Below are 16,347 nucleotides of genomic sequence, written 5' to 3' on the forward strand. Positions count from 1 at the left end.
TTGTATTTGTATTAAATGTGCGATATAAATGACGTCTGATTGATTGATATCAGGCTGACCCACAACACAACATAGCCACCTAGTGGACCGTTTGTGTCCAACACACACCACACATTGACATGGCTCTTGCAGTGGCCAAGCATTGAAAGTTCAGACTGTCATGCCCACCAGGAATAACGTAGGTGAAAGCTTTTTACCACTTTTCATCATCAAGGTATGAGGATGAGTCTTAGTGACTGTGAAGTCTGTGGCGGTAAATCTGTAGGGCAAGTTCATTAAAGTACGAGCCATGGAAATGGGTGGAAATGGCGGCAACATCTCAACTTTGAACCAAAATGGCAAACTTCCCGTTGGACTGAGGTTATGGGTCCAAGAGGCTTTTTTGTGCGTTTGGTCACGATACTTATGCGTGCCGAAATTCATTAGTGTATGTGCATGTAGGAGGCAGGGCTTCAAGTTTGACAAAATGGCCGCTGTAAACCAAAATGGCCAACTTCCTGTTGGACTGAGGGTTTCGGTGCCGAGGGGTATTTTGTGCGTCTGGTCATGACACATATGTATATCGGAGGCAAAAGCTTTTGACAAGGTGTCATCATCAAGGTCTGAAGATGATATTTAGTGAGTTTGAAGTCTGATTACATATATTAATTAATTAAAAATAATAAAAATTAATAAAAAATATGAAAAGATGTAAAACGTAAAAACAAGAGGCGTATCTCATGCAGCCAGTGTAGTTACATGAGTCGGAGGCCTGTGCGCACAGATGTGTGTTTGCCCGTTGCCAAGTTTAGTGAGTTTTGGGGTATGTTCAGGCCGCCAAATATGCGATCTTGGGGAAGGACAAAAAATAATAATAAAGAATCCGAGCAGATACAATAGGTCCTCGCACGAGATTCGTGCTCGGGCCCTAATAACAAATAGGAGTTTTCGGTGCTAATACATTTGCCTCGACCTCATCCTTACCTGCCAACTTTAAGGCTTTAAAAAAACATGATTGTTGAAGGAAATTACTAATCCTGAGGACAGCAAGAGGAAAAAGACTCTCTTCTAGCAGGAATGCTTGTTTTCTGAGGTTGATGACGTCCTATATGGCATAAAAACATGTCGTACAGATGGAAAACTATTTAATGCTGATTGTTTCAGACAAAAGAGAAATATTTGTGGGGCGTCTTTGTCCAGTGTGAGAGGAGTATTAGTACTTTTGACCGCCTCATGTGTCCAAATGAATTTCACTGTCCTACTTTCTGGTGTAACTGAGCACTTGCAGTTCTTTTTCTTTTCCATTCAAGTTCATCCATCCGTCAGTCTGCAGCCCACTCATCCTCACTTCAATGCAACAAATCGCTTTTTTTGTCTTTCCATCAGCACCTGTGTGTGTGTTTGTGTGTGAGATCCACTTCCTAGAAAGGAGGATCTAGGACACCGTGCTTTTCCATCTCCCAAACTTAACACTTGATCCAGTTTCTCTCTGGTTCGGCCTCACAGCTCTGTCTCTCTGCTCAGCTGTGGTGTTTGAGGTCAGGACCTTGTTTGGCGAAGCGACGGTGCGCAGACAGAAAGAGAGATAGGTTCTCCGTCTTTAAAGATGGAGGGGAAAAGATTGAAGCAGATTTGGCCTCTTGTGTCTCTGTGGAAATCACTTCACTTGAACACACGCACACACACACACACACACACACAGACACACAAATTGGTATGCTGCCATGCACAGACACACAGGACCACCAACACGAGCAGACGGATATTGATTATTTTGTCCGCCGCTTGACAAGATGTGGAGGGCCTCGTCTGAGATGAGCCCTGATGTTATCAGGATGTCAGGAGACAGAGGGCGCCTAACGTACAAACACACACAGGTCTCTAAGCACATAGCACCACCATCTCCCACACACACACAAACACACACACACACACACACACACACACACACACACACACACACACACACACACACACACACACACAATCCCTCTTCATTTACTTTAATTGAAACCTCAGCCTGCTCTGTGCTGCTGTAACACAGAGAGAGAGAAGCTGTCAGGATCCAGTGCTGCTTGAGAACAGATTTCCCGAACCATCCGGATTAATGTTAATTAACCCCACACTCTTAACCCGATCACTTTGTCAATTAATCTTCCTGATCCTCGATTACCCTCAAGAATGTTTTACGTGCGTGATTCGAGTCCCTCTGAAGCCACGTTGAGGCACTAAATCCCTTGAAATAGATCTTCAGTGGGCAGGAAACACTGAGGGGAGCGTTAATTACATCTACCTGTAGACACAACTGTGCTCATCAAAAGCCTCCACATTAATCACAATAGTCTGAATATTAACATGGATTGTAAAGTCCGACTTTGGTCTCATTTTTCTTCCCTTCAGGTCTCTCAGAAGTCATTCAATATGCATCTATTGTTTGCAAAATCTAATTAAAAACAAACTTCCAGCGCTAATATTTCACTCGGCAGCTCATTATGAGACTTTTTTGAAAAGTAATTCTGGCGGAAATATAAACAACACAATGATCTATGCATCTTTTCAGTTAATGGACGACTCCACAACAATAATTCATACACACATTTCGTTAGCAAATACATTTTCTATAAAAAATTATGCTTTTGTATCAACTGAAAGAGGAAACATTTACTAAAACTTGTGACGCCAAATGTATTGAATGTATCTGCAAAACAAGTATAAGATTGTTATACATTTTTCAAAATCACGGCCCCTCGAAGATGAATCCTACCAACTCTGGCGACCCCTCGACTTTTGCTGTAGCTCCATCTGTGATCAGAGTGAAATATCTTGACAACAACTGGAATTTTACAACAGATATTCAAGATCCAGCGAAGATACGTTTTTTCAATATTCTCTATCCATAACCAAGTATATCAGTAACCTCACATTGGATACATGGTGTGAACTCTGGTCTCTCATCGTCAGTGTCCTGAGCTTCCCAAGCATCCTCAATGATCTCACCAACATCTCTTGCAATATGTCACACATCTGAAATGAACACTGACAGTGAATGTAATACAGATACTGTGTTTCCTCCAAAAGTGTTTAAACCCTGTTATGAATCAATCTGCCGTGGGTTTAACATTTTTTTGTGGCTGTTTTCAGTAGGAAATTGTATTTGTAACTCAAATCAATGCACACTGTGGTATGTCTTTATGTGAAGATGGTTTTGAGGTCAAGCTGAAGTGACTCTCATCATTTGTAAAAAAGGCGTGTAAATGCAAAATGGATTGAATGATTGTTAATGTGGTATGAAGACCAGTCACCGTTTATATCTTGCTCTTCTGTAGGTGATCGTTTGGGGAAACTATGGACGGATGGACCGCAAATGCTTCATGGGCGTAGCTCGAATCCTACTGGAGGAGCTGGACCTCAGCACAATGGTGATTGGCTGGTACAAGCTCTTCCCTACCTCCTCCATGGTGGACCCAACGATGGCGCCGCTCATCCGCCACTCGTCCCAGATGTCCCTGGAGAGCACCATCGGGCCGTGTTGTGAGCGATCCTAAGACTCGCGCAAGAATATAAAGTTTTGTTGTTGCGACTAAGATTTCATTCACGTCTCAACCAAATCCTAAGACACATTTTTATAAATCCTGTAGCCCCGCGCCCGGGTCAGCCAGGTGATAATGCCCCCTGGAGCAGATACCCGTTGGTATCTCACTCGAGGGCCCGTTGACAGGTCCAAACGACTCCTGGGACAACAACCACTCCACTCATTGGAAACGTACTGTAATTCTTTTGATATTTTATAAGACTGTTTCCCCGAGACTCATGGGAAGCACATTTCTTTTGTTGTTGCAACCGACCGCCCCTCAGACTCGCAGGAACATTTTGCTCTCTTCAGATCTCTCTGATGAAAAAACAAAAAACCTGCTTAATGAGGATACTTCAAAGGAGGCCTCGGTTGCCGACATCGATCACATCCTATGGGGACCACAATACACGGCGGGCTCAGCTTTGCTTCAGCTACGCGCCTTCTTCACAGCCTACATTCGATTCTCATTCCCAGGACTGCTTGTTGTCTCGCTGTGTCCTCATTAAGGGACTGGACAGCTCCTGAGTGTTATCTGTCAATCCACGAGTCTGGAGAAAGGAGTGGGACTGCCCTCGTACTGTTTGAGACACCAGCCTCCCATTTTTGCAGGAGCGTGGGGGACAGCAGAGGACTTTTAACAGAAATATTTAGCTTATTTGGTTACGAACGCTCTGAGTAGAGCTGTTTTTTTCGTTTTGTGTCACACATTTGGCCCTTCAGTGTTCAGTTCATTTGGTATTATGTGTATGTGAAGAGACGGAGGGATGAATGAAAACAGCCGTTCTGTCCCCTGGAAGGATCTAGATCTCAACCTGATCTTGGGAATCCAGAGCACTGCTGCGTTTCTGTTAGTGCAGACTGCAGTTAATTACATCCATCTGCAGTGCAAAGTATCAATCAGTCACCAAGTTGGATGTAAATGGTTTAAAAAGGAGAGCAGCAGGCTCTGAGTTCCCAAAGACCATTTGCCAGTTCGACCCAAGAGCCATTTGTATTATCAATCATGACATTAGCTCATTTTACTGATTGTTTCATCTCTTGTGGACGGTGATTGTCAGATAAATCAGCGATGGTTGTGTTTGGTAGGGAAAATGATCTAAGAACCCATTTTACCTGCTTGTTTCTTGAATCTGTCGCAACTTGATTTAATCCAAATTAAGATTTTCAGCTTGCAAGACTACTGAAGATGCATCCTAAAATAGAAACATGGTGTTTAGCGACACAATCACCACAATAAATGTTGGCAATGTTGTTCTGCAAATCACGGATGTTGAAACTTTACATTTCTATATGTCGCAACTTTCTTTAGGATCAATTTTCAATTTGATGTTCTGACAACACTGTGGTTATGGTCTGGTTAGGTTCAGGCACAAAACCACTTGGTTGCAATGTAATCCTTTGGGACAACTATGTCTGTCAAAGTTACTACAACTAAAATTGCTTGTTTTTGTCGCTGACAGACTGAGGTTGTTCATCTAAATGTCTGACAACCTTTCAGAAACACTTTCTACTCAGATACACTGTGACACATAACCAGAAACACAAGTCTTGTTCAAGGTTTCAATCTGAAAACACTCCAAAATTCAAAGTATGAATCATTTACACATCAAAACATGTAAATATGTGGCCTAGCCTTTTAAAATACCAGAGTTCCCCTTAAAAGACCTGGAAACTCTTGAAAATTTTCCAGTCTCATTAAAAAATATTTAACGGTTTCACGCTTACAAATTTTGAAGCACTGTCTTGAACAGTGGTCTCTGGCTTCCTCAAATTGAAGTCAGCTCATATACATATGATGTGAGCGCGATCTTAGACTTACTGTGAAGATTTTGATGTGGTACTATGACTCGTACATATCTGATGGTTTGCAGAAATGTAAAATGCCAATATTTTATTCTTGCGACTGGGCTGAGCACACTGATATCCGTGGCACCACCAAACTTGATTGAATTTTATGCATCCAATATATTGTTTTAGATCATGATCAGAGTTCATAGCAGCTAATCAAACATGCATGTAACTATTATGTCTAAATGTAATGTAGTAAAACCTTATCGGGGTGAATCTGGCATGAAACAAGCAGGTATGATTGGGGTCTGAAGTCAAAATGGGTGTTTTGACCTCATTCGATTGTGTTGTGTGTTTTTCTAAATGTTCACATCCACCTGGTAGTGCAGGTCACATCAAGTGCAGGGGGGGAGATTATTGTACCTGTGCTGTAGCACTGACACATGATGCCAATACAAAAAAAAAACGTTTCCAAAAGCATTGAGGACAAGCCTGAGTAGCCTGGCTGACAGTGTAGGGCTGAAAACTTGCTGTATATCCCAGTTTTATTGTAGTTCGTAACACTCTGATACTGTAGAAGTAGATTTTTTTAGATTTCCTCCTCTCTCTTTTTTTTTTTTTTTTAAAAGCTTTGGCTAACAATAACAGTTTCTACTGTGCCAATTTCTACCAGCAAGTGTCTTCTCCTTCCTCTTCTTCAATTACCTTTTGCGGCATGCGCTATCGTGAGGGAGGAACAAGAAGCAACCGCTCGCAAAACATCTGACAGCAGCGTTCAGGCTTTGCAGAGAGGCGTCCCTTTTATTCTAAATTACAGCCCTAATCCACAGACCGCCGAGGCACCTGCTGATTAGCCATGCCACGACTCAGTACGGAGAGAAGGGAAGAGAGGGAGGAAAGAGGAAAGAGAGAGGAAGGAAGCATGAAATGTACTTTGCATCATCCAAACAAAGGATCTGTCTGGACTTGACGTCTGGTTTCACAGATTTAAAAATAAAAGGACACAACAATAGGATGAACTTAAAAGGGAACACAATGTGCACACTGTAGAGAAATTTATAGTTTGTTAAAGAAATATGTATTTCATTTGGGCACTTTATGATTCTTAATGTCTTTTTTTATGTGTAAATATTATGGTTGTTAGTGTCTTTTGGAGTGAGCCAAAGTTAATCTATAACGACTTAGTTGATTAATGTTAAAATCTGAGGGAGGAAAAAGGGATAAACCTTTTGCTAGTTACCGTAAGATTGTAGCATTAGCTGGTAGCATCCGCATGACTGATTAAAAACTTCTAATTAATTAGCAGACCACTTGATAAGACTAAGCATGAGCTATACGCTACGAAAGAAAGAGGAGAAGTGAAAATCAGAGCGTTCGGATACATATGTAGCAAATTAATTCAGATTCTGAGTTTACTGAATTTTCGTTTTGGGCTTTTCCTTTCACAGAATACAGCAACTGAGATCTCTTATGATATGTTATGTTTGCTTTTTTTTGATGTTGAGACAAGATTTCAGAACAAAATCAAATTTCTCTTATACTAAATAAATCAATATTTTAAATATACCAGACAATTTGGAGTAACTTTACTCTAAAAACAAACTAAAAGCAAAACAGGCCCCTGTTTTGCCGGTAGCAGTGTTGCAGGGATATTAATACTGGATTTATTTCCAAATAAAATTAGCTACATTCTGCAAAGCAATAATCACAAAAACATCCAGTCATTGCAGTTTATGTTGTTCAGTGGAGACTGTGGGAAATGACCAGCTGAGCCAGTGATTTATTCACTCCTGTCAGATGTATTGATCATAAAGTTCAACATAATTTTTGAAATATATTTTGGATATTTCCAACATTGATCGTAGAAAAGATGTAATGATGGAAGATCTTCTGGACAAAGTTCACTAATGTCACCAATTTATTATTTTACAGACAAAAAGTTAGAAAGGTTGTTGACCCCAAACACATCCTCATACCTAAATGACGAAATAGGTCGATTGCCAGTGACTCCCAATACAACGGCCAATGACCCTGGGAGAGGCATACCGGACCGTCATTGTACGGTTGCAGTTTGGTTAAGTTTAGGCACTAAAACTACCAGTAAAGTTAATAAAACATTGTGGTTTGGCTTAAAATACCTACGTTGGTAAGTTAAAATAACTCACCGTTGATTTACAGCAGTCTCCTGGGTGAAAGTCCGCCCCCAAACTCATCCCTACAGAACATGGACTTCACCTGAATTCCTCCTTTGCTGTTGTAATAACTATTATGACCAATAGAGATCGCCGCTTAACAAGAAACGAAAATACGAGTCTCAATAAGTCGCTTTTGCAGTCGACCTATATGGTCGTTTTTCCAATGATGACGAACAAAATACTGAAAGGGGCGTCCTTTCATTTTGACACAAGTCATCATGTCCTGATTTAAAAAAAAAAAACTCAAGCATCTGAACACAGGAAGTGAAAATCACTGGTAACATCTCTAAGGTCATTTTAACACAGCGTTTGTGTTTATTTTCCATCACTTATTCCAAGGGGAGTGTCATGTAGTCTCTGAGGAATCTCTGTTTACAGAAGGAGCAGGAGTTTAAGCCCGAGTAACATTTAAGATTCTGATGTGAAAAATGCAGGATCATTTTTCACGACCTTAAAATTTTCCTTGAATCGCATGGATTTAAATCTAACGATGACGACGACTGCCTGGTAGTTAGAACAAAACGAAGACTGTTTTTAAAAATGAGGTGATGTTAGACGAGTTGTACAAATCAAATATATACATATATAATATAAAAAAAATCTATTTAAAAATAATTAACTCTTACTGTGACCGGAGGAATGTTTTGTCAGTGTTCTTTTGTGCCAAAATTTAAACATATTTTGAGGGCTGATTTCCCAACCGAGGACCAATGAAAGAGGAAAGTTTACACACTTGGCATAAAATTTGCTTTCAGCGACCCACAAACAGAGTGCATCATGTTCTCAAGAAATTACTTTGCATCCAAGAAGAAGAAGAAGAACTCTGTGGCTGAGACAGAAGTAATATTGCATGATGATGATCTAGATTTAGCGACGAGAGATCAGAGTGAGTTTGAAATATAAAGTTGCAGTGGTAACCATCATAGAAGTTTCCCATCTACTTCCATCTAAGCTGCAGCGGCTGCCTGTGCAACATAAGTGTCGTTAAGTATTAATTAATGTTAACAAAGAGCTTATTGTTCATTGTAGCATTTAAGAGATAAAAAAATAACATTCCTTACAGTTCCTCTCGAGGGTGGAGCAGCATGGCAGCAGCAGTGAGGCGTGCATGCAGCGACCGATGGGTTTTCTATGATGGCTACAGGTGCAGATTCAGGCGTCTTGTTGTAAAACATGTACACAGCTGAACCTCGCAAGAAAATGTTCTGCTCTAATTGTTCGGGAGAGAGACAAAATATATGCCAACATTGCTAGCAGGAATAAGAGTAATTAATGTTTGTTTAATTAAAAACTGATTGTGTAATTTCGCTCATCGAAAAGCTTCTTGTTCACCGGTCTGAATCTGTTTGTGACATTTTTTTTGTAACCTTGAAGGCAAACGAATGAGCTATATAGATGTTATAGTCGTCATGTTCAGCACCAAAAAAATGTATGTTTTTTTTTTGCATTCACCCATGTTTTTGATTGTGTCTGCCACATGGATGTTTAATTATGTACTACTATCAATTGTAATGTAAGTAGAGGCCTTAAAAACACCGATATACATTTTGTCAGGGCTAAGGACTAAGAAATGTCACATAAAGTAATCAAAATGACGCAAAAAAAGTTTTACAGTGTCGCCATTTCAACCCCATTACTATTAATTTAAGTGTCATCTAAGGAAATAATTATATTTACGTATGTTCTTAATGAATTTCTGATATTTCAACTGACTATTTGTGTATTCTCCCCCACTCCTTCATGTGGGCTTAATTGAACAAACTGAGCAAAAAAACAAAAAAGAAAAAAAAACATTTTTGCAGAGTCGATATTGAAACATTCTGACCTGTTTCTTAACAAGACTTATTTTCTAAACTTAGATTCTAACACTATGTCACACTAGTGTTTATTTATTGATGTTTGAATGCACATAATGGTACTTTGTGGTTTAAATCAAGTAGAATAAATGATAAATACAAAAAGGATATTCGCAATTTAGCCATCTGTAAGAAATGTACTGGAGTCCTTTTTCCACCCAAACTGCCTTTTAGGTTGACGTTCTGCAAAAACAGACATTTTCCCCTTTTCCCTCATCAGTTGTTCTCAACTCTACAGAGCCATTGACCGAGATACAGGAGAAAACTCTTGGGGACAGTCGTGCTACGTTTATTGAACAGCTTCTGTGTTTAGCTAATAGCTTCTAAATGTGAAACAATGGTAAGATGTCTGTCCCGAAGGATTTCCCTCAGCCATCTCTGTCAAGGCATTTCATTGACAGATGGGCTTTCCACAGTTTTAGGGACAACCTAATCACAACTCAGTCGCCAGAATGAAGATTGGCATTGAGTGTTACTGCAAATTTATACTTTTTTGATTACGTTGCAACCTTATTTCTTTAGGTTCAATTTAAAATTTTAAGATATGGCACAAAACCCCCTTGGTTAGGGTGAGGAAAAGATCATGTTTTGGCTTAAAATACTTCGTATTGTCGCCACGAACAAAGCTGAAAAATGTGCAGACATCTCATCAGAAATATCCAGTGGTTTCATGCTTACCAGTGTTGAAACGCAGTCTCGAGCAGTGGTCTCTCGTCCCGCTGTAATGCCATTGCCATCTACTCCACCGCCCAACATGACATGGACACGGAAACATTTGAGTGTATCCATGGTGTGCAGGGACGTAAAATGCCAACATTTTAGTCTGGTGACTAGGCAGCTTCATCAACAGGCAAACAGATGTAAAACAGCCGTAACTGAAAGCGCCAAACTAATTTCCTTTAGACAACTGGAAACCATGTTCCAAGATGGCATCCCAATTATTCCAATGAAAGTGAATGAAAGTTGCTTCCTTTGGCCTCCAAATGATTGGACCTATAAAGTCTTGGGGGGCGTGAAAGATTTGATGTGGCTCGTTGAGACTTCTCAAATTTTATTGGATCCAAATTTTTGTTTTTACGAGTACATAAGCTAAATACAAGTACGTTTAGCTGCTTCTCCTATGAATTCACATCCATCACCCACATTACACCGCAAACCACATTTTTGTCCCCATGTATTGATTGATTCATTGATGCAAAATGGCTGAAAAGCTTACCTTTTTGATCTTGTTGGGTTTTGGATGGTATATTTATATTTATTCACACAAAGGCTGCAGCGACTGAGCTGTAAAGTTTCTGTCTGTTTTTGCAGATCGACCTCAGAAGTGAATCTGGGTAGAATTCCCTTTGAAGTTCTTTACAAAGAAAACCTGTTACCTGAGCTTAAATCGTTCATATCATTTTCCTCTTAATTTCACGGGTTTAACTAATTAGTAAGAAGGAGAGCACTGTTTGTGTCCTTTTTTTTCCTTTTCTGGAGTGACAGTGTGTACATTTCAGGACACATATCATATCATATTCTCTCCGGGGAGGAGGGGGATGAGGTGGAGGAGTGGGAGGATGAAAGGCTAAGATGCAGCTCCTCTGCGGATGTTATGAAACGGTGGCTGGTGGATCCCAAAAGCAACACATCTCCTCCGGTCTGCTGTGCTGCAGAGGCAGCGCTTCCCAAACTTTTTCCCCCCTCAGAGGCCGTTCCCCCCCAACCCAACCCTCATGAAAGTGCTCCCCCCAACATGCCATCTGGTGTCCCACATAGAGCGAATACATTTTTAGGTTGGGCGACCCCAGTGTGAATCAGAGTGCCGTGGAGTTTCATAACTCGTGTTTCTCGGCACCGTTCTGCTTTCTCTACGAGTTCACATTTTGTGAATCACTGGCTTCAACTCATTTGGTCCCTAATTTAAAATCTTTTGAACAAATTCTCCTTTAATTTCTGGTTTAGTAATTTATCTACAGCATTCACAGCCTTAAATTCTCCTCATTTGAGGCCTTTGGAGGACAAATTTTCCCAAACATGACATGTTCCTAATCCCCCCTAAATACTACTTAAGAAGAAGGTGATGTTTTGGTTTTGGGATACTGGATGGGACAGTTTAACAGGCCTTCTCATGCTGTCAGGAACATGCAATATGGGCAACTGTTGGAGGCAATGCTGATGGAAAAACCGTCAGTGATAAGAATTCATCCAGGGAATTGGTTTTATAAGCAAACTGTATTCGGCATCATCGTTTAAACTCCACATTTTAAGAGTCACCGAGCCATTTAAGGATCTCAATTAATTCTTGGAGTGTTCAGTATCTTTTCAGTCCATCTGTAGATTAGCGTCTAGGAATGTTAGCATAAACTAAGCAGCACTAGCAAAGCATTAAGCAGCAGATGCCCATCTGCATTGCTCTCCATTTGTTGCTCATGTATTACTGCCTTGAGGAACCTGAATGTTATCAGAAGAGTGACAAAGTGGTGTAACTTTAGTTTTATTCACCGCACTGTCATTTAAAAACACAAGTATATTTGCAGATTCTTTGGCAAACTGTTATATTGTTGAGTAAATGCACAATTTGGTGTATTGTTATTCTATTCCAGCTGTCAATAAAATAGTTTAACTCCATCATGATGCTAAAATGTTTGTTTTTCTTCTTATTTTTCAAAAGAGACAACAGAGACATGGCTGAGATTAATGGAAGATGTTGTTGTTGAATGCTTGCAAACACAAATATCCAAATTTTGCCATCCAAGCTCAAGAAACCTTCACTTTTGAAAAGCTGATAAAAACCCCTCCATGAGAAAATCCAGTAAGTTACAGAAGCTAGCAAAGCCGTAGATCCGACGTACGAGCACGAGTAATCACAAGACCAATGAATATGTCTTCATATTGTTGGACTGTATTACCGACTATATAAGTAACAATATGTGGCTTTCTAGAGAAGATAGTTGATTGCTGATGTGGGTCAACTGGGTCTGACACCAACCCAAAATGTGGCATTTGACAACCTGGGAATGAGAGTCAACAATCGACTGTCTTTGGCTACATATTGTTGACTTTCCCTTCAGAGACCAGGCTTTGGATCCAGTTTGTGATTAAGAGTTACGTCACATTATGAGACTGATTGTAGTTATTTAAACCGAAAGTGATCTTTTTCTGTCCCTAACCAAGTAGTTTTTGTGCCTAAACCTGACCAAACTGCAGGGTTGATAACAAAACCCGAAAACCATATGTCAGCACGCTTTATATGGAAAGTTTAACCAGTCATTGCATATAACATACAAGTGCTAACGTGACCACAGAGCCCTTCAAACTGACACTGAGGGGTAAGTAGAGCGTCATAGTTTGAAGCTTAAGGCCACAGCACTGTATTCGACGAGTTGGGAGCGAGAACGTGTTGGATTTTAATGCAGGTTTTGCTCCAAACACCACACAGTCTTTTCTACATTAACAAACTCATTTGTTTACCATTACACAGTCTTTATTTCTCATTTAAGACCTTTTGTGCTGATGGGCATATTATAGCGTCATCTGCGTATATTGCAAGACTGGCATTAATCAAACTAATGAGCAAAAATTGGTAAAAACTGAAAACAAAGGTTGTCGAAGACACCACACTGAACTGCTTATACATCAGAATAACTGTCTATAAATATACTGCGCATGAGTAAGATGACTTTTTAGTCATGCAGCAGCGTTGAAAACCTTTCAAAACATTTCACCACTGTTGGTGTTTGTGCTGTCAAACATTCTCCGCCTTCATAAATGAACAGTTAACTGACCAACGGCTGCAAACTTTCCTGAAACCTCAATAAGCTACAAACCTCCTGTGGGGAACGGATGAGAGTGGAAGGAAGAAAAAAAAAAGAGAAGACAGACATCAGGGAGGAGAAAGGAAAAACACAATAATATCAAAGATGGAGGAAGAGAATGAGACGGGGAGCTGGAGAGCGAAGCAGAGGAGAGGAGGGATTCATTTTGTTTGACAGTCAGCAGCTAAGGACGACGTGAAGTGTGAAGCTTTAGCCTGTCTGTATAGATGGAGGACTCTCTGTCTCCACATCCGTCGCTCTCCACCTCCTTTTCTCTCCTTTTCTAGCTCGTTCTCTATCTCTTTTTTCTTCTTCTATGGTATCTCTCTGCCTCTCAATCTTTCTCCTCCCATCACTCACTATTTTCCCTCCCACTGTCTCTCTCGCTCTCTGGCAGACGTCCAGACTCCCTGGCGACCGAACTGATCAGCTTGTATTAAGGTCTCTCTCTCTCTCTCTCTCTCTCTCACACACACACACACACACACACACACACACACACACACACACACACACACACACACACAAAGCAATTGCGTGACAGCAAGTCAGGTCACACTAGGCACACACACACACTCACCGAGGCAAAGGCATGACTTGCATGCACATGCGCAGACTGACAGTCGAAGAAGACACCATATCACACACTCGCACACACACACACACACGTATGCGCACACACATGCGCGAGTGCTAGCGTGACTTGCATGCACAAAGCTAGAAAAGACAAATTCGCACACTAAATTTGGATGAAGCAGCAGGAGGCCCCTCAGATGGTGCAAAAAGCAAATTGAGACATAAATCATTTTCTCGACGGGGGAAATTACAATTCCAAACAACAGCATGTTTCACCTCGCTCGAACACCGACACCATACAGGAAAGAGTTGTGCTTCGACACACACGCTCCTCTGCCCGACAGGCTGTCGCTGTAGCGCCCCCTGCTGCATTACTGTCTGCTTAGTTTGACATTTACAGGTTTTGAACACAGAAAAAAGAGGAGGATTCTTCTGCCATCGTCCCTCTGTGTCCGCTCCTTTGCACAAATACTGCAAATTAAATACTTCTTATCCACTTTCTCTTCCTCCTCTACACACGCCTCCACTCTTTTACTTTTTTTTCACCACTCCTATTTCATATCCAAGCAACTTGTAGGGGGATTCAAAGCAGCTGTAAGTGATATTTTTTATAATTATTTTATCCCCTGCTGATGCAGTAAAAGAGGAAATACATTTTCTGGTGTCCCCATCCAATCAGGGGATCCTCCTGTTCGCTGCTACTGTGGTGACTTAGAGAGAAGGGAGGGGATTGTTAACTGCAAAACAGGCAGGAAGTTAGCTCAAACGACGACAACGCTTACAGCAGCCTTAACTAGCCTAGTCCTAAGTGTGTGTAGTTGTCTTAGTCAGTTCGTCCTGTGTTACTCACCTGTGTTATTTCCTGAGTCTGTTCCTGTGTCTCCCCGTGATGTCTTTCTGTTTTTTGTTCCTGGCTTTATGTTTCTGCTTTATTCCTCTTGTTTTTCCTGAGTTTTATTTGCCCCTCTCGGTTGATACTTTGTTTAAGCTTTTGTGTTGCTACTTTGTATTTTGGGTATTTTTGCTCTTCTTAGTTTTTAGGATTATATGATTTTTCACTAACTTCACACTACCAGTCTCACACCTAACAGCAGGCAGACACACTGATGAACACGGTGGAGCGTTAAACAGCTAAAGAGCCAAATATTTCCCTCAGGACGAAAAAGAAAAAACTGCCAGGTGGCCAGAAAAAACTTCTAATGAATGATAATGCTGCTGTGTTTCTGTGTAAAAAGGGAATCATTTGCCAAATTCACCATATCAAATTAAAAGGACTTTTTGCGGCATGACAGCGACATGCTACTTTGACCTTTGACCTGAATGTGTCAGATGTAAAGTGGACTCTGATGCTGGAGCTGCTGTTGAAATGTGTAAATGTAAATTTAATGAAACCTGCACTCTAAGCTGTGAAAAACTTGCAGACATGTTACGACAACATAATTAAACATTGCTACTTTCTGCTGCAGGTGTGATGTTGCCACTCAGTCAATAGCACACATCGGGACTGTCCCACATGATCTCCACTATCCCTCACCACCTCCTTTTCCTCCCCACGGTCTCCGCCAAGGGACGCCCCGGTAGCAGAGGGGAGTGTAGCGATGGTGGCGGTTGGTGAAAAAACCTCTGCGATTTGCTCACAGTGTCTGGACTGACAGCCACAGAGTCCACAAGGGCTTAAGAGCGTCTCACTGCAGTATCAGCAAGCGCTTAAGGGCTCTGGCACGAACTTCTGGAGACTTCCCTGAGGATTTTTACAACTCTGTAGACTTCTCTGTAGAGTGTATAGCCCCGTATTTCATTGCAACAGTGACATCAGTAAATGAGAACACCGGGGACGCATCCAAGACACTGAAGTATATATCAAGCCCACCATGTAGAAATGTAAAGTCAGAGCTCTTAATGAGGCATCTTATATGTATTTTATTCCTCTGCCGATGGATCCTGTGAGGGCAGCCGTCTGTAAGCAATCTCAAAAAGGAAAACAGGATGTCAGAATTTAAATTTTAATGTAAATTTCTTTATTGATGTACATGTAGCCTATGTTAAAACCACAGCAAAATAACAGGACTTCACAGTCTCAATACTAAACGACACATGTATATTATTGCTACAGTTTTTTGTTCTTCTGAAGAAGACGCGCGGGGCTTTCACTTTGAAAGAAGAAGATATTTAAAGACACCTCTAAGTTTAATTTAACACAATTCCAACAATAATGCAGTGTATACATGTCCAAAATGTTAAAATGAGGTCAAATAAAATGTCGCTATACATCATTTATGTCACACATACAGTCAAGAGACAAAATGTTTTCATATATAAATTAACAGTTAAGATTTCTGTTACTGAGCTCAAGCTTCTCATCAGTACCATCAGTACCAGACGAAGTGTCAGTGGTGGAAGAAGTACACAGATCCTTCAGTAGCAATACCTGCATACAAAATTGTACTTGAGTAAAAGATATTATGAGCAAAGTGTAGTTAAAGCACTAAAAGTTTTTTTGGTTTTGTTGTGAGAGGGATTGCAACTTGATCCTTGACCTCATAAACATCCCATAACTCCCACAGCTGTGCACAGTTTTCAAC

General features: G+C 40.7%; 1 protein-coding gene across 1 annotated transcript in view; it reads left to right on the forward strand.

Annotated features, from left to right (window-relative positions):
* Positions 1–12,002, forward strand: part of rims4 (regulating synaptic membrane exocytosis 4) — a 58,020-nt gene extending 46,018 nt beyond the window's left edge. The window contains exon 6 of the mRNA XM_084349713.1: positions 3,306–12,002. Coding sequence (XP_084205839.1) covers positions 3,306–3,524 — 219 coding nt within the window. The 3' untranslated portion in view covers positions 3,525–12,002. The remainder of the gene's footprint in view (positions 1–3,305) is intronic.
* The last annotated feature ends 4,345 nt before the right edge of the window (positions 12,003–16,347 follow it).

The sequence above is a fragment of the Pagrus pagrus genome (assembly GCF_965226575.1).
Source record: "Pagrus pagrus genome assembly, chromosome: 3".
NCBI lineage: Eukaryota > Metazoa > Chordata > Actinopteri > Spariformes > Sparidae > Pagrus > Pagrus pagrus.